The 19,538-nt window shown below is 48.6% G+C and overlaps 1 protein-coding gene across 4 annotated transcripts in view; it reads left to right on the plus strand.

Annotated features, from left to right (window-relative positions):
- Positions 1-19,129, plus strand: part of NRTN (neurturin) — a 68,538-nt gene extending 49,409 nt beyond the window's left edge. For 2 of the 4 annotated variants that reach the window (XM_081895915.1, XM_081895916.1), the window contains exons 2-3: positions 4,989-5,226; positions 13,434-16,749. In XM_081895915.1, the coding sequence (XP_081752041.1) occupies positions 5,016-5,226; positions 13,434-13,882 (660 nt within the window). In that variant the 5' untranslated portion in view covers positions 4,989-5,015 and the 3' untranslated portion in view covers positions 13,883-16,749. Of the gene's footprint in view, positions 1-4,988; positions 5,227-13,433; positions 16,750-18,471 lie in introns of those variants that run through there. The other 2 variants (XR_014164262.1, XM_081895917.1) reach the window with 2 other exon arrangements.
- The last annotated feature ends 409 nt before the right edge of the window (positions 19,130-19,538 follow it).

The raw sequence follows: 19,538 nt of genomic DNA on the forward strand, positions 1-19,538 counted from the left end.
CCCCAAAGACAATGCATGCTTGTATCTTATATTCACCAATACATGCAATTTTCTATGCCTGCTACTGTATGGAATTTTGTAAATATTATTTTGCTGGAGAACCACATTGCAAAATCCCCACCCCCACGTATTTTATTAAAGTTTGAAATAAAGCTTAATATTAAATATCCGATATTTTTTATTGGAGATAATAGAAGCTAATCTAAATAAAAACACAAACCGAAAGGAGGGGAGAAAAGGAAGGGGAGGGATTAAAAGAGAAAGAGAGAGAGAGAGAGAGAGAGAGCATTTCTGTCTCTTCATCTGCCAGCTATATAGAGATCCCGCCCCCCCCAAAAAAATCCACTCCAAGATAACACGGAACAATTCCACTTTCTAGAAACCACACTGGAAAATTCGAAGAAGTTTGGATTTTGATGGATGGCTGCATTTGGATCCAGGAAGTGTGAATTAGGTAAAGATAAAGGGACCCCTGACCATTAGGTCCAGTCGTGGCCGACTCTGGGGTTGCGGCGCTCATCTCGCTTTATTGGCCGAGGGAGCCAGTGTACAGCTTGTGGGTCATGTGGCCAGCATGACAAAGCCGCTTCTGGCGAACCAGAGCATCGCACAGAAACGCCGTTTACCTTCCCGCCGGAGCGGTACCTATTTATCTACTTGCACTTTGATGTGCTTTCGAACTGCTAGGTTGGCAGGAGCAGGGACCGAGAAACGGGAGCTCACCCCATCGCAGGGATTCGAACCGCCAACCTTCTGATCGGCAAGCCCTAGGCTCTGTGGTTTAACCCACAGCACCACCCGTGTCCCGTGAATTAGGTAGAAACACCTTTAAATGAGAACTGGAAATACCGTTTTTTTTGTTCTATAAGACGAACTTTTCCCCTCCTAAAAAGTAAGGGGAAATGTGTGTGCGTCTTATGGAGCGAATGCAGGCGGGAGGCTCTGCTCAGCGCTCCCTTTAAAGAGCTGCCCTTCTCCCTCCTCGGGGAAAAGCCCCCAAGAGCCGCACACATGCTCCGCAAGCTCTTTAAAGGGAGTGTGGCTCTTGGGGGAGCCTTCATCCTGGTGCCCTGAAGAGGCTTCACGCAGCTATCCCAGAAGCCAGAACATGGAGCTGGGCATGTTTAGCCTGGAGAAGAGGAGGTTAAGGGGTGATATGATAGCCATGTTCAAATATATAAAAGGATGTCACATAGAGGAGGGAGAAAGGTTGCTTTCTGCTGCTCCAGAGAAGCGGACCCGGAGCAATGGATCCAAACTACAAGAAAGAAGATTCCACCTAAACATTAGGAAGAACTTCCTGACAGTAAGAGCTGTTGGACAGTGGAATTTGCTGCCCAGGAGTGTGGTGGAGTCTCCTTCTTTGGAGGTCTTTAAGCAGAGGCTTGACAACCATATGTCAGGAGTGCTCTGATGGTGTTTCCTGCTTGGCAGGGGGTTGGACTCGATGGCCCTTGTGGTCTCTTCCAACTCTATGATTCTATGATTCTATGATCAAGAGGCTATCCCAGAAGCCAGATCCCTCTTGCTGTTCCGGCTTCTGGGATTCAGAATATATTTTTTTTCTTGTTTTCCTCCCCCCAAACTAGGTGCGTCTTACGCTCTTATAGAGCGAAAAATACGGTAATTTCTGCCTCTTCCCTAAAGTAGGAAGGATGAATGTTAGTAGCTCCCTGGTAGGGTGATAACGGACTTTAGGCGGTAAGATTTGGTGGGAAGCAAGCTCTGTTTGCCAAAATGAACCGTTTTTGTAACTTTCGGTCTCAGAGTCTCTGCTTAACATCAGGAGTTGCTTTTCGAGTCGAAGCGGTTGTAACGAGGGATCTGTTGTGTTGACATTTTTATTAGCGAATTTTAACCGAGAGCAAGCATGGTTATGAGTTACTGATCTGGAACCTGGCACCGAGCCTAAGACAGTGAATCATACAGAGAAACAACGGTCAGCGTTCTCCGTCGCTTAGAGCTCACACAAGATCCATTCATTGTTTTTAACTGACTGGTTTCTTGTGGGACAGCTACTGCTTTCAGAAATTTCTGCAGCTTTGACGGGTTGGCTGCTAGGATCAGCTAATTGTTTGTTGCTTCCCCTATTTATAACGTTCCTGCGTTTGACAGTATAGCGATTGCAACGTTTGTTTGCTTCTAATAAAGGTAAAGGGACCCCTGACCATTAGGTCCAGTCGTAGCCGACTCTGAGGTTGCGGCGCTCATCTTGCTTTATTGGCCGAGGGAGCCGGCGTACAGCTTCCGGGTCATGTGGCCAGCAGGACTAAGCCGCTTCTGGCGAACCAGAGCAGCGCAAGGAAACGCCGTTTACCTTCCCGCCGGAGTGGTACCTATTTATCTACTTGAACTTTGATGTGCTTTTGAACTGCTAGGTTGGCAGGAGCAGGGACCGAGCAACGGGAGCTCACCCCATCGTGGGGATTCGAACCGCCGACCTTCCGATCGGCATGCCCAAGAGGCTCAGTGTTTGCTGTCGCAAAAGCGGAATAGAAATATTAAATCAAATCGAAAGAAGCCTTGCGAAAACCGAGTTGTCAGATGAAAAGCAGAGGCCCTTGCAAGACCGTTCAAAACTGGGGATGGGGCTTGCTATCAGAAAAAACTGCTCCTTTTCCCTTATAGGGTACCCAAGAACCCGTTTAGAGTCATTATGTAGGTTTTCTATTGGTAGGAGAAAATAACAGAGGATATTGAGAAGCAAAGCAGCTGGTAAGCCTGATCTTTGTTGAACTGTTGCAACAGGGTCTCCACTCACCCCATGCAGGAGGGAGGAGAGGAACCCAGAACATTGGTTTACAAGCTCTTATATAGACTTTTGAAACTGCCTACCCTGTAGCTCATAGGGACGCGGGTGGTGCTGTGGGTAAAACCTCAGCGCCTAGGACTTGCCGATCGCATGGTCGGCGGTTCGAATCCCCGCGGCGGGGTGCGCTCCCGTCGTCCGGTCCCAGCGCCTGCCAACCTAGCAGTTCGAAAGCACCCCCGGGTGCAAGTAGATAAATAGCGACCGCTTACCAGCGGGAAGGTAAACGGCGTTCCGTGTGCTGCGCTGGCTCGCCAGATGCAGCTTGTCACGCTGGCCACGTGACCCGGAAGTGTCTGTGGACAGCGCTGGCTCCCGGCCTATAGAGTGAGATGAGCGCACAACCCTGGAGTCTGGCAAGACTGGCCCGTACGGGCAGGGGTACCTTTACCTTTACCGTGTAGCTCAAGACCACCCCATAATACATGCATCACAGAAGGGGCCGTCTATAGCAGAATCCTGTCTGGCAGGAAACCTGTTAATGGTCACTGATTGCTTTTACCTGGGCATCCTGGCCATTCTTTAGTGATGGTAAACACACAGTTACTGAATCCAGGTCATAGGCTCACCCTATTCATCATCAAATACGCCCTTAAGCCAGGATTTGCAAGGAAAAATACAATGGGAAGACTTTTCCCATTTCTTTCTTTTTTTAAAATGATATTTATTAAAGTTTTCAATATTAATACAATAAAAATCAAAAAGAAAAAAGAAAAAAATAACAAAAATACAGAAATGAAAATAATTAAAAACACACAGAGTTTCCATTACTTATTTTCCATTAACTTATTTCCCAGACCTCCTCGTACCTCCCTTTTTTGTATTCCAATTCAAATTGTTAGTTCAGCAAATCCTTATCAATAAATTTTTACCTGTTTCTGAACCTTTTTTTCCATATTCTCTTAAAGCATTACAGCTGGAAACCACTTAATTTCTATCCGACATCATTCTAGCATTCATTAATTTTGCAATATTTCTGCAAATAGTCTTTAAATTTCTTCCAATCTTCTTCTGCCGACTCTTCTCCCTGGTCTCGGATTCTGCCAGTCATTTCTGCCAATCCCATATAGTCCATCACCTTCATCTGCCATTCTTCCAGAGTGGGTAGATCCTGTGTCTTCCTGTGGCTTTTCCCATTTCCTTCCTCCTTGCAGAGAAACCTTTGGGAGAGTCGAAATGGTTTCAGGATTGCTCTCCCGTACTATTTCAGACACATGCTTATGTATGTGTTTGCCTTGTACATATATGAACATATGATTTATATATATATGAAACCTTAGAATTCCTATAACAGGTGGCAAAAGTGTTTTGCCAATACATTGCTCTCTGCAGAGAGATTGGGACGCAAACAGCCAGGGGAGCCGTGCAAAGAGGACCTAAATACCTTTGCTTCTCGTCTCTGGAGGCTGGTCCATTAGATTGGATTGGGCACTGTCCCACCAACCACAGTCTAGATTCCTCCATGCCCGCCTGCCTTCTTCCTTAACAATGAATCCATTGTTTGCCTGTCATTTTCCTACTCAGTAGCAGGTGGCGCTGTGGGTTAAACCACAGAGCCTAGGGCTTGCCGATCAGAAGGTTGGCGGTTCGAATCCCCGCAATGACAGGGTGAGCTCCCATTTCTCAGCCCCTGCTCCTGCCAACCCAGCAGTTCGAAAGGACGTCAAAGTGCATGTAGGTAAATAGGTACCACTCCGGCAGGAAGGTAAACGGCGTTTTTGTGCGCTGCTCTGGTTCGCCAAAAGTCAGGGGAAATGTGTGTGCGTCTTATGGAGCGAATGCAGGCTGCGCAGCTATGCCAGAAGCCAGAACAGCAAGAGGGATTGCTGCTTTCACTGCGCAGCGATCCCTCTTGCTGTTCTGGCTTCTGAGATTCAGAATATTTTTTTTCTTGTTTTCCTCCTCCAAAACCTAGGTGAGTCTTGTGGTCTGGTGCGTCCTATAGAGCGAAAAATACGGTAATATTTTCCCCTTACCTGCACTGATGATAGTCATTGTTTGGATAAACAATGGATAAAATGGCTTTTATCCATTTCTGCATTTTTCGGAGGACAAGAAGCCCCCCCCCCCAATGCCATGTGCGCCTCTTTCAAATGCTATTGCAGGGGGTCTGGGTGGGGCAGGGATACCAGGGCCCAGGTCAGTGTAATAAAGACTGTCGTTTTTGCCTGTTTTGCAGAGTTTCAATGTTCTGACTTGGTCTAAGATGAAGGTATGGAAGCTGGCAGCTATAGCCTCGATGCTCTTCAGTTCCATGTTGTCCGTTTTGGTTTGTAGAGACTTGTTCACCAGGAGCCAGGAGCACACCCTCTTCTCCTCGTCGCTGTTTTCGAGAACCTCGTCGTCTTCCTCGCTCGCCGACGGCCACAGGAGGCACCCAAGGGCTCTGGGACGCCGTGGGTCGCTGATCTCCCAATGTAAGCTCTCAGCCCTTCCTTCTCCCGGTGGAAAATGAGTAGGCTTGTTTGGGAGGGTCCACTATTGCTTATGAGACAGAGCTGGGTGGAAACCTAAGGTGTTCTCAATGTGGCCGCCCAGGCCTCTTTAGGTGGTTCCTCAAGGGTGGCACTGTGGGTTAAACCACAGATCCTAGGGCTTGCAGATCAGAAGGTCAGCGGTTCGAATCCCCGCAACGGGGTGAGCTCCCGTTGCTCGGTCCCTGCTCCTGCCAACCTAGCAGTTCGAAAGCACGTCAAAGTGCAAATAGATAATTAGGTACCACACTGGCAGGAAGGTAAACGGCGTTTCTGTGCGCTGCTCTGGTTAGCCAGAAGCGGCTTAGTCCTGCTGGCCACATGGCCCGGAAGCTGTACGCCGGCTCCCTCGGCCAATAAAGCGAGATGAGCACTGCAACCCCAGAGTCGTCCGGGACTGGACCTAATGGTCAGGGACCCCTTTACCTTTACCATTATAAACTTGGGCTTCTATGTAGCATATCCCGGTGTAAAACTCTCTCCTGAACAGATATCCTAAACTCGAGACTAAATCGACTCATCACACATGCACGCAAAATTTATACGATTGCACACATGTGCGCAAAATTGATGTAACTGCATCTGCAATTAGAAAACTGTGTATGGTAGCATGAGATTTCCTATGATAGCATAGAATCAAATCCAGACCCGTCCTCCCGAGCTGGGATGGGATGGGGAGATTAGATGAATTTTGGGGACTGTTTGACTGGAACATGGTTGCTTCTGAGATTGGTTACATTTGGCTACCCCCAGCTCCTGAAAAAATGGATTTATTTTTTATTTTTTAAAAAATATTTATTAAGATTTTGTATTGTAAAACAAACATCACAATCAGACAAACCAAAAAAGAAAGACAATAAATGGAAAAACAACACAATCCAACAGGACAGAAAAAAAATACAATAAAAACATAAGAAAAAAATAAGAAAAAACAGAAAAAAAAGAAAAATCTAATTTTTTGCTTATTATCTTTATAGCCCTCTTTCCTGACTTCCTCACGTCTCCCTTTTCTGTGTTCCCCTTTACACAATCAAATTCAGCAATTCCTTACCCTCTTTCAAATCTTATTCAATATTTATACATTTCAACCTATTATGTCTCCGATTTTTCCTTTCCTTTTAAATCCATTTTTACATATTCTTTATAACTTAATCCCTTATATCACTTTGATTAATTTCGACATAATTTTACTCTGGTCCTTTTATCCTTTTCTTTTAAAACATTTTTACATATTCCTTTTAACTATGTCACTAATGCCATGTTGTCTTTGTATCCAACATCATTTTAACATTCAAACATTTTACAATGTTTTTGGAGATATTCTTTGAACTTCTTCCAGTCCTCTTCCACCGACTCTTCTCCCAGATCTCGGATTCTGCCAGTAATTTCTGCCAATTCCATGTAGTCTATCACTTGCATCTGCCATTCTTCCAGGGTGGGCAAATCGTGTGTCTTCCTGAAAAAATGGATTTAATTGCACGTTTGTCTATGCATAGGACGCAGGTGGTGCTGTGGGTTAAAGCCTCAGTGCCTAGGACTTGCCGATCGAAAGGTCGGCGGTTCGAATCCCTGCGGCGGGGTGCGCTCCCGCTGCTCGGTCCCAGCGCCTGCCAACCTAGCAGTTCGAAAGCACCTCCAGGTGCAAGTAGATAAATAGGGACCGCTTACCAGCGGGAAGGTAAACGGCGTTTCCGTGTGCAGCTCTGGCTCGCCAGAGCAGCGATGTCACGCTGGCCACGTGATCCGGAAGTGTCTCCGGACAGCGCTGGCCCCTGGCCTCTTAAGTGAGATGGGCGCACAACCCCAGAGTCTGTCAAGACTGGCCCGTACGGGCAGGGGTACCTTTACCTTTACCTTTTTACCTTGTCTATGCATTATAATTCTTTCAAAGGCAGTTGGTTGGGGTGGGTTTGTGTATACGATTAGATCAGGCTTTTTGCGGTTATAGGATGCCTCCACATTCCAGCTGCGAAGGAGAAAGGGTGACTTTGATGAGGGCCACCAAGCTAAGGGGAGACAGAGTGCTGCCAGACCAGTTCTGGGTCCCTCGCTTTAAGAAGGGCATGGGGATACGGGAGGAAGAACCAAAATTCTTCCCGCAAGGCACTCCCTCTTAGGGATGGGTGAAGAAGGGCTTGGTCTAGCTCTATCTAGGCATTCCTGTGAAGGGACGTGAGTGGCGCTGAGGTCTAAACTACAGAGCCTAGTTCAAAGTTCAGTAAAGTAGGCTCTGTGCATTGTCGACCAGAAGGTGTTAAAGAAGGATAGAACATTTTTCATGTATGCAACAACAGCAGCAAGGATACTACTCGCTAAGAACTGGAAAACTCAAGATCTACCCACACTGGAAGAATGGCAGACGCAACTGATGGACTATATGCAACTGGCGGAGATGACTGGCAGAATCCGAGACCTGGGAGAAGAAAGGATCGAAGAAGATTGGAAGAAATTCAAGATTTATCTACAGAAACATTGTGATTTAGTGGAATGTTAAGAAGGATGCTTGGTTATAAATAATTGGCCATCACTAAATTGGATCAGAATTTGATGATAAGAGAGATTAAGAGAAACAAAATTTGTAGGAGAATTATTTTATTGTATTTAAATAAGTGGTTATAAAATTGAAAATAAGATGATAATTTGCTTGACAAAAACTGATTAATGATGTAAGTGGGAGCGGGGGATGTGAGGAAGTCTAAAGATGTTATGAAATTTTGCAAAAACAAAGTAACGTTGTTTATTATTTTTGTATTTCTTTTATTAAAAACTCCAATAAATATTTATAAAAAAAATAAAAATAAACTACAGAGCCTAGGACTTGCCGATCAGAAGGTCGGCCGTTCAAATCCCCGCGACGGGGTGAGCTCCCATTGCTCAGTCCCTGCTCCTGCCCACCTAGCAGTTTGAAAGCACACCGGTGCAAGTAGATAAATAGGTACCGCTCTGGCGGGAAGGTAAACGGCGTTTCCGTGCGCTGCTCTGGTTCACCAGAAGCGGCTTAGTCCTGCTGGCCACATGACCCAGAAGCTGTACACCGGCTCCCTTGGACAATAAAGTGAGATGAGCGCCGCAACCCCAGAGTCGGCCATGACTGGACCTAATGGTCAGGGGTCTCTTTACCTTTACCTTTAGGCATTCCTGTAAGCTACCAATTGTACACACCGGGAGAACAGTGCTCCAACCCCCACCTCCATCCCATCACCCTCCAGGAATTTTTCTATACAGTGGACTCTCAGGTTGTGAACGTGATCCGTGCGGGAGGCACGTTTGCAACCAGCAGCGCCGCGTCTGCACACGCTTGGGTTGCAATTCGGCACTTCTGCGCAAAGCACAATGTAGCGCTTCTCTGCATGCACAACCACCGAAACCCAGAAGTAACCTGTTCTGGTACTTCCGGGTTTCGGCGCGTCTGCAACCCGAAAAAACGCAACCTGAAGCGTCCAAGGTATGACTGTACAGTGGTGCCTCGCAAGACGAAATTAATTCGTTCCGCAAGTCTTTTCGTCTTGCGAGTTTTTCGTCTTGCGAAGCACGGTTTCCCATAGGAATGCATTAAAAATCAATTAATGCGTTCCTATGGAAACCGAACCGCCTTCAGACCAGGTCTGGGGACAGTCTGTCCCCCGACCTCTTCTGAAGGCTGGCGGGGGCGAAAGTCTTTGCTTCCCCCCGCCTGCCTTCCCGGGACAGTCCCGGGGGCTTTTAAAATGCTGGCGGGCGGCAGCGAAGCCTTCGCTGCTGCCCGCCAGCATTTTAAAATCGCCCCGGAACAGCGGAGGAATTCTCAGCTGTCCCGGGGCGATTTAAAAGCCCCCGGGAAGGCAGGCAGGGGGACAAAGACTTTTGCCCCCCGCCCGCCTTGGGAAGAGGTCCTGGACCTCTTCCCAAGGCGGGCGGGGGGCAAAAGTCTTTGCTCCCCCCTGCCTGCCTTCAAAAGCCGTCCGGGATAGAGGGAAGCGATTCCCTGCTATCCCGGACCGCTTTTAAAATGCTGGCGGTGGGGAGCAAAGCCTTTCGCCCCCGCCGGCCTTCCTGGACCTCTTCTGAAGTCCGGAGGGGGGGAAAAGGCTTTGCTCCCCACCGCCAGCATTTTAAAAGAGGTCCCCGGAGATTTCCCTGTGGGCTTTCGTCTTGCGAAGCAAGCCCATAGGGAAAATCGTCTAGCGAAGCCTCGCAAAAACCGAAAAACCCTTTCGTCTTGCGGGTTTTTCGTCTTGCGAGGCATTCGTCTTGCGGGGCACCACTGTATGTTGGAAGCTATCCAGTGTCACTGGGGCAACCCAGTCAGATAGATGGGGAATAATAATAATAATAATAATAATAATAATAATAATAATAATAATACAGTTGTACCTTGGATGCTGAACGCCTTGCGAGTTGACAGTGGCGTAGCGTGGGTTGTCAGCACCCGGGGCAAGGCAAGTAATTTGTGCCCCCTAACCCGTGGATTTGCGCCCCCTAACCTGTGGATTTGCGCCCCCTAATCCTAACCCCCAGATGTTGTGCCCGGTGCAGCTGGCCCCCCCTGCACCCCCAACGCTACGCCACTGTGAGTTGAACATTTTGGCTCCCGAACGCCGCAAACCCAGAAGTGAGCGTTCCGGTTTGCGAACTATTTTTGGAACCTGAATGTCAGGTGCGGCTTCCGATCAGGTGCAGGAGTTTCAGCGGGGAGAGGGAAGGAGAACAACAGCAAAAAAAAGGGAGGTCAAGGAGGTTCAGTTGGCTGGGGGGGGCGAGTGAGAAATGTCCCTCTTTTCATCTGAGGAGTGTTGGAGGGTATGTAAGGAGGAGAGGGAAGCTGTAAGTAAGAAGGTGAGCAGGTGAGGGGGCTGGCTGGCTGAACGAACTTAGAGGGGCAGTGCTAACTATGCCCTAATGGGGCCACTTTCCCCAACAAGAAGGGAAAACCCACCCAAATGGGCAGGGTATAAATAATTGTTGAGTTGTTTAATCGTGTCCGACTCTTCCTGACCCCCTAGACCAGAGCTAGCCAGGCCCTCCTGTCTTCCACTGCCTCCCGCAGTTTGGTCAAACTCATGCTGGTAGCTTCGAGAACACTGTCCCACCATCTCGTCCTCTGTCGTCCCCTTCTCCTTGTTCCCTCCATCTTTCCCAACATCAGGGTCTTTTCCAGGGAGTCTTCTCTTCTCCTGAGGTGACCAAAGTCTTGGAGCCTCAGCTTCAGGATCTGTCCTTCCAGTGAGCACTCAGGGCTGATTTCCTTCCGAATGGAGAGGTTTGATCTTCTTGCAGTCCATGGGACTCTCAAGAGTCTCCTCCAGCACCAGAATTCAAAAGCATCCATTCTTTGGCGATCAGCCTTCTTTATGGTCCAGCTCTCACTTCCATACATCACTACTGGGAAAACCAGAGCTTTAACTATACGGACCTTTGTTGGCAAAATAATAAATTATTATTATTATTATTATTATTATTATTATTATTATTATTATTAGGATGACGTGCCAAGCAAGCAAACCCCGACTGTTTCAAACTGAGCTTTCTGGGCCCTTCCCAAAATTGGCGCCAGCGAATTACTGGCGACAAATGGTCATTGGAATCAGATGCTGCTGTCCCTTTTGTTCTTTCCTGCCTGGGAACGGAATAAAAGCCTCCGGCCGCTGGGTCCTTTAAAGGCCCTCAGAGGCTTTGTGGAGGCTGTTAAATCCAGGTTGCGAGCGGAGGCCAAGTTGCCTTCGTGGAAAAACGCTGGATGCTCGCAGCGTGCTAAACAGCACACCGTATTGTGGGGTGGGGAGGGTATTTAATGCAAAAATAAAAACAGAGGGCTGCGCCCCATGTTTGTGGCGGTGGACGGGAGAGTTCTGGGTTCTTTTTAAAGAAAAAAAACTTTTACCATATCCATATATGAGATTCTCTGAATCTCACAATTTCCCCTCGTGTCCCTAGCATGGGTCCTTAACATAATTATTCTAGATACAAGTAGGTAACCATGTTGGTCTGCCGTAGTCGAAACAAAATAAAAAAAGCTTTCATGTGCATGTACACTTCTTCAGATACATGAAAGCTCAGACCAATATGAAACTTAGTTGGTCTCTAAGGTGCTGCTGGAAGGAATACTGTATTTTTTGCACCATAACACTCACTTTTTTCCTCCTAGAAAGTAAGGGGAAATGTCTGTGCGTGTTATGGAGGGTGGTGGGGATCTGCTGCAGTCGTGAGCAGAGGATCCATGGTTCCCCTTCCTTGCCTCCTCCGTGGCTCGCTTTGAAACAGCAAAGCGGGAGAAGAGCCGCTGAGTGGGGAGGAGAGAGGGACAGAGAGCCTGGAGAGGTTGGTTCCTTTAAAGCAAGCAGGCTCTCTGTCCCTCTCTCCTCCCCACTCAGCTCGCTAAATAGCAGCAAAGTTTTTCAGCTTGCTAAGCCGGGGATGAGCGGGGAGGAGGGAGAAAAGCAGACCCTGCTTGCTTTAAAGGAGCAAGGTGGGAGAGGAGAGGAGCCTTCTCCCCTTATACCCCTCTTCTGCATTATTAGCAGCATCCTTCTCCACACATCCCATGCGTGCTCCTTGTCCCTTGACTGCTTTTCCTTCCCTCCCCACTTAAAACGTGGTTACAAAGCACAGATCCACATGGATCCTCAGGATTTTTGCATTGGGCTACTCCAAACTCACTGTCAGATCACATGTCTGTGGCCGCAGCATGAACCACAAAAATCATACACCCACTGTTTTGTTTAGAATATTTTTCTCTCCCTTGTTTTCCTCCTCTAAAAACTACGTGCGTGTTATGGTCGGGTGCGCGTTATAGAGCGAAAAATACAGTAATTATTCTAAAACTACATATCATTGCATTCTCCACAGTTTTCATCTCTCTGAATTATCCATCCCACCCCACGTTTCTTTACAAGTTGGTTTTAAAGTCCAGCTCACGTTTTTATTTGTTTAACAATGGTCTCCTAAATAAGTTATAAATTCTTCCCATTCTTTTTAAAAAGTCCTTATCTTCTTGATTCCCGAGTCGCACGGTCAGTTTTGCCATTTCAGTACAGTCCTTACGGTCTTCAGACAAAAACATCTTGGAGGTCCCAGGCCACAGGGAGGTTAGGCTGGCCTCAACCAGAGCCAGGGCTTTTTCAGCCGTGGCCCCGATCTGGTGGAACGCTCTGCCACAAGAGACTAGGGCCCTGCGGGACTTGACATCTTTCCACAGGGCCTGCAAGACAGAGCTGTTCCGCCAGGCCTTTGGCCAGGGCACAGCCTGACTCCCTCCTTTGGTAATCCTCACAGAACTCTAGCCCAATGGTTGTCATTAATCTGATTTTGAATTGATTTTAAAATGAATTGATTTTAGAATGCTGTGTTACTTTTATTGTTGTTGGCTGCTCTGAGCCCGGCTTCGGCTGGGGAGGGCAGGATATAAATAAAATGTTATTATTATATTATTATTAAGGTAAAGGGACCCCTGACCATTAGGTCCAGTTGTGACCGACTCTGGGGTTGCGGCGCTCATCTCGCTTTATTGGCCGAGGGAGCCGGCGTACAGCTTCCGGGTCATGTGGCCAGCAGGACTAAGCCGCTTCTGGCGAACCAGAGCAGCGCACGGAAACGCCGTTTACCTTCCCGCCAGAGTGGTACCTATTTATCTACTTGCACTTTGACGTGCTTTCAAACTGCTAGGTGGGCAGGAGCAGGGACCGAGCAACGGGAGCTCACCCCGTCATTGCGGGGATTTGAACCGCCGACCTTCTGATCGGCAAGTCCTAGGCTCTGTGGTTTAACCCACAGCGTCCCATAATCAGTCGTACCAACAGGCTAAAGAACAGATTCTGTCCATGGACTGTTAGGCTGCTGAATGGAAAATAATATAGTGCAAGTCCTACACTCTGTGCAATATAGGCAAGTCCTAGGCTCTGAAAGTTTGGTAGAAATATTGTTTAAATAACATGGTAAGATAAGATATACATAGTGCAATATAAATGAAGAAATGTGAAGATATGTAATAACTACGGAAAATTATCAGACATGTTGATGGAAGTCTAAAAGAAAAAAGACGTGTGATTAATTCCTAATGTTTAATTGTGTTATAAATTTGTTTTTATTGGAAAATTAATAAAAATTCTATACAAAGAATATATATTATTATTATAATTATTCTAATTTCCTGTCGTTTCTTAAAAAAATTCCAGACAGCACGTTGTTCGAGAGCTACACGGAGGGAGAAATCCGCCACCTCATCTCCACGCTGATCGAGAGGTACAGCCAGTCCATGAATTCGGGGGGCCACGAACTGCCGCTCTTTGCCAAAGCCGGCAACCGGATGAAACGCGCCAAGGCCCGCCACAAGCCCTGCTCCCTCAAGGAGCTGGAGGTGACTGTCAGCGAGTTGGGCCTCGGGTACAAGTCGGACGAGACGGTCCTCTTCCGGTACTGCAGCGGCACCTGCGACTCGGCCGTGCGCAACTACGACCTGTCCCTCAAGAACGTGAGGAGCATGCGGAAGATCAAGAAGGAGAAGGTGAGGGCCCGGCCGTGCTGCCGCCCCCTGTCGTACGACGACGACGTCTCCTTCTTGGACGCGGGGAACCGCTACTACACGGTGAACGAGGTGTCGGCCAAAGAGTGCGGCTGCGTGTGATAGAGCAACGGTTGGAGGAGGAAGGGCCTGGCTGCGTACCCAGCGGTGCCCAGACGCTGCTGGCGTGTGGGTGGTTGTCCAAAGGTGGAAGAGGACACGAGGAGAAGACCGCCAGGGCATCCCTGCTTGGAGCAGCCAAGGAGACAACTGGATTTTAAGTCTACCTCAGGTCCGTCAACGGAGGCCAAGGGAAGCCAGAGTCTGGTTGGGGGCCTTCTCAACTGGTGGCGAGCCGGGGAAGCTCTTCATTCCAGCAGTGCAAGGAATCCTGTCAAGGGCCATCGCCGCGCTGCCGCGATGGAGGAACCGGCGCACTCTCGACGCAGCCGGCTGGAGGAACGTCGTTCCAAGCTTCGCAGCAGATCGAAAACAAGAGAGATCTCTTGCCTGGTGGTCTTCTGGAGGAGCTGCCCCGTGGGCAGTGCCCGCTTTGCCCAAGCTGGAGATCTTTACGGGGATGGTTCCACATGGGGCCAGGGTGCCAGGGGCCGTTCCTGCCCGTGAATCCTGCGGGCAAAGAAGGGTTGAGAGATTGAGGAGCGCGCTCCTCCCATACTTGCAGGGGAGCCATCCTGCCGCCATCTTAAAGTACACACACCGTTATAACAGTGCTGTGTAAAATGTATGTTTGTATATACATGTAGACATAGGTTTAAAGTATTGACAAAGGTGTACAAAAAGGCTGGCGTTCCTTTCCAGGCATTGCATCAAATTCTTAACGGAATCGGCGGCGTCTGGGGGATTCTGAAACCGAAGAGCTCAAATGTTCCACATTAAACATTGGAGGGATGTTGGAGTATGGTGGCAGAGTTCTGCAGAGTTTTTCGATTCCTGGCGCTTCCAGTTATGTCTGAAATCATGGAGAGCCTCTGCCAGCAGGTTGGGCCAACGTGGAGCGCTGTGGACCTGACTCAGTTTTAAGGCACCTGCGCTGCTGTTTCAATCTGCTCAGAACCATGAGGACTAGGTGCTTAAATGGATTTTACGGGAAAGAGGCATCGTTGCATGCAGGCGGTCCAAAGTTCGATCTCTGGCATCTCGAGGTAGTTTGGGGAAGGGCGCCCCTGCCTGTGGAGAACTGTTGATGGTTTAGTGTCGAGAGAATGATAGAATGGTCGGGTTGGAAGGGACCCCAGGGGTCATCTAGTCCAGCCCCTGCAATGCGAGAACATCAACACGCAGTCCCCCCCCCATCCTGTTTGAAAGCATACAGGACTCTGCTCATGGGCTAGCTGTTTTATTGGGACACAATCCTCGGATCGCCTATTCCTGAGAAGTGGAGCAGGCCAGTGTTTCCCAAACTTGGCTCTCCAGCTGTTTTGGGGCTACGACTCCCATCATTCCTAGCTAGCAGGACCAGTGGTCAGGGATGATGGGAACTGTAGTCCCAAAACAGTTGGCAAGAGACCCATGTTTGGGAAATCCTGGATGAGGGCAGTGTGTGAGCTCCTAAAGCTCTGGCCAAGGCCACTTCCTAACTGTCTCCAGACTTTGTGAGGGGCCATAATTTTGGAAGCAGAACGTCCTGAGTTCAAATCTCTGGAATTGCCTGCTTTCCAAAGGTGTCAGGTTCCAGGTTCCATCTTTGCCTCAGGGAGAACTGCAGGAGCCACAGCCAATCAGAGGAGAACAGCCTCTGGACATCACAGAACTACAACTCCCATCAGCTTAGCCCAAGGGTCAGGGATGCTGAGCACTGCAGTCCTATAACATCTGGAGAAGGTTACAGTACACAATAATCCGCTAGATGAATCAATGAACTGACTTGGCGTTAAGGCAACTCTCTTTATTCCGTGAAATAATGGAAATGACCGTCAAAACAAGTTTTAATTTGCAGTGTCGCTGTGCTTCTCAAAGCGAGGTTGATGGCTTCTCTACTGAAGAAGGAACCAGATATTCAGCCTTAAGAGGCATTTGCTGCTGACCGGTGAGGAGGGAGATAAATTTGATTCAGTTACCATTTAATGGCAAATCAACAACAACAGCTTAATATTTATACCCCACCTGTCTGGCTGGGTTTCCCCAGCCACTCTGGGCAGCTCCCAACAGAATATTAAAAACATGATAAAACATCAAACATTAAAAACTTCCCTAAACAGGGTTGCCTTCAGATGTCTTCTAAAAGTCAGGTAGTTGCTTATTTCCTTGACATCTGATGGGAGGGTGTTCCATAGGGTGGGCGCCACCACCGAGAAGGCCCTCTGCCTGGTTCCATGTAACCTCAATTCTCGCAGGGAGGGAACCGCCAGAAGGCCCTCGGAGCTGGACCTCAGTGTCTGGGCTGAATGATGGGGGTGGAGACGCTCCTTCAGGTATACTGGATTCACACGTCCCCGAAACAATATGGACCAAAGCAGCCATCCTTTGACATTTGCACTTCTCTGAATTTTGCAATGCAGTTCTCCAGTTGATTAAACTGCAAGTGAATATACATATCCTAGGGGTAAATGTGCATACATATGCATATGACGTACAAAAATCCATTGCACGAGGTACAATGGGGGGGGGGGAGTGTCAAATTCGTAATAAAATGCTCACCAATTTTTATGAGAACCTTCCCCCAAGAGAAATTGCAAACTAATGTGGAAATGTGATGGATCCGAACTTAAGATTGGGAAAAATAATAACCAGAAACCGGGACATAGATGCCTATCCATACTTCTGGCGAAAGGGACGTGGATGGCGCTGTGGGTTAAACCACAGAGCCTAGGACTTGCCGATCAGAAGGTCGGCGGTTCGAATCCCCGCGACGTGGAGAGCTCCCGTTGCTCAGTCCCTGCTCCTGCCAACCTAGCAGTTTGAAAGCATGTCAAAGTGCAAGTAGATAAATAGGTACCGCTCTGGCAGGAAGGTAAATGGCGTTTCTGTGCGCTGCTCTGGTTCGCCAGAAGTGGTTTAGCCCTGCTGGCCACATGACCCAGAAGCTGTACGCCAGCTCCCTCGGCCAATAAAGCGAGCTGAGCGCTGCAACCCCAGAGTCGGTCACCTTTACCTCCCCGGCCATTGCCAGGTTCAGGGCGGCTAACATCATAAAACTAACACAGTATACAAAGAACATAAGAACATAAAAACAGGCAATCGGTTAATTAAAATACATCTTAAAATTAGTTCAGAGCAAATTAAAATCCGGACAGATGGCAGTCCACGGGTAAAATTGAGGCTGGTTAATATTCTCCAGGGCCAAATGTTACCACTGGTCTTATAAAGGACCCGTGAGCAGGCTAGGAAAATGAAGAATCAGACTGAACCCCGATCAAAGGCCTGGCGGAACAGCTCCGTCTTGCAGGCCCTGCGGAAAGATGTCAAAATCCCGCAGGGCTCTGGTCTCTTGTGAGAGAGCAGCAGCCATGCATGCTTTGATCTCAGCCTCACTTTTGCTGGCAAGGCTGGGATTGAGGCAGTTGCCCCAGTCTTAGAGACTCAGACCTGATCCATTTGCAGGTCAGTGAGGAATTGTTGCTTGTGTGGAAGGAAGTGCCCCTCTCGTCACAAATACAAACCTTTGTTCTGCTTTGCGGCGTGCGTTTTGCCCTAGTTGTCTGCCCTGGCTGGACAGCGGGCAGCTGTCCTGATCCATTGGGCTGGCTTGCATTCCACGTTCTTTGCTCCCGCCTGCGAAGGGCAGCAGGACTTTACGGTTAGTCCTTCTGTTTAGCATTTCCTTGGCCCGGGAAGGCGGCCAAGAAAGAGGGGGGGGGGAGAGAAATGCTCTTTCGGGAGACAAATGAAGTTGGTTTGGCCAAGGCAGAAGTCCGAGGGCTCATTTATATCCTTCCAGAGTAAACAACGGTGACATTGCTGTGAAACGCTGCCTGCTATCTGAAAACCAGTTTGGAAATAAGAGAGTCCTTGCTCAAAGCTAGGGACGCTGGATGAGGGACACGGGTGGCGCTGTGGGTTAAACCACAGAGCCTAGGACTTGCCGATCAGAATCGCCGCGACAGGGTAAGCTCCCGTTGCTCGGTCCCTGCTCCTGCCAAACTAGCAGTTCGAAAGCACGTCAAAGTGCAAGTAGATAAATAGGTACCACTCCGGCGGGAAGGTAAACGGCGTTTCCGTGCGCTGCTCTGGTTCGCCAGAAGCGGCTCAGTCATGCTGGCCACATGACCCGGAAGCTGTACGCCGGCTCCCTCGGCCAGTAAAGCGAGATGAGCGCCGCAACCCCAGAGTCGGCCACGACTGGACCTAATGGTCAGGGGTCCCTTTACCTTTACCTGCTCAAAGCTATAAGGGCCGTGAATTGCAGCTGAATCTCATGGCATCTGTGGATGCGGCAACCGGGTGGTGGAAACTTCCTCCGTCTGGGTTTAGGGGAGGCAGGAGAGAGATTCAATTAGGTCTGCATTTTAAAGGCACCCTTTAGCCAACTTGCACTTTCATGAGAACTGAAACACATAATAATAATAATAATAATAATAATAATAATAATAATAATAATAATAATTTATTATTTGTACCCCGCCCATCTGGCTGGGTTTCCGCAGCCACTCTGGGCGGCTTCCACAGAGACCAAAAATACACTAAAATGTCACACATTAAAAACTTCCCTGAACAGGGCTGCCTTAAGATGTCTTCTGAATGTCAGGTAGTTGTTTATCGCTTTGATATCTGGTGGGAGGGCGTTCCACAGGGCGGGTGCCACTACCAAGAAGGCCCTCTGCCTGGTTCCCTGTAGCTTTGCTTCTCGCAGTGAGGGAACCGCCAGAAGGCCCTCGGCGCTGGACCTCAGCGTCTGGGCAGAACGATGGGGGTGGAGACATTTGACATTTGCACCTCTCACAGTTTTGCAGCACACAAGCAATGCATGTGCCAATGTGTACGCACGCAAAGGCACATGTAAGTGCAAATAGCGCATGAGCAAATGCCGCGTGCATTGAAAAGAAGGCATGGAGGGTTGTAGGGGAACTTGGGGGTCGCACGATGTCAGCTGCTGAAGAGCCATCAAACACAAGGGGCAACGTTATCCCTGAGCACTGGTGCATTCTGATGCAAACCTAGACCGTTTGGACCAAAACACACCAACAGGCAGCAGCTGTGCAGGATTTCAGATAGGAGTTGCTTCCCACCGGTGCCGGCGATATGATCCTGGGACCTTCTGCATGCAAACTCACTGGGCTGCTGTCTTCCCCCTCAAAGACATAGCTACCGAACCAAATAACCTGTTCATCTAGCTCAGATTCTGTCCGTGGTTGTTGGGTCTTTAATAATAATAATAATGATGATGATGATGATGATGTTTAGTTGTTTAGTCGTTTAGTCGTGTCCGACTCTTGGTGACCCCCTGGACCAGAGCACGCCAGGCCCTCCTGTCTTCCACTGCCTCCCGCAGTTTGGTCAAACTCATGCTGGTAGCTTTGAGAACACTGTCCCACCATCTCATCCTCTGCTGTCCCCTTCTCCTTGTTCCCTCCATCTTTCCCAACATCAGGGTCTTTTCTCTTCTCATAAGTGGCCAAAGTCTTGGAGCCTCAGCTTCAGGATCTGTCCTTCCAGTGAGCACTCAGGGCTGATTTCCTTCAGAATGGATCAGTTTGATCTTCTCTCAAGAGTCTCCTCCAGCACCAGAATTCAAAAGCATCCATTCTTTGGCGATCAGCCTTCTTGATGGTCCAGCTCTCACTTCCATACATCACTACTGGAATAATAATAATAATAA

The sequence above is a fragment of the Podarcis melisellensis genome (assembly GCF_964234715.1).
Source record: "Podarcis melisellensis genome assembly, chromosome: 18".
NCBI lineage: Eukaryota > Metazoa > Chordata > Lepidosauria > Squamata > Lacertidae > Podarcis > Podarcis melisellensis.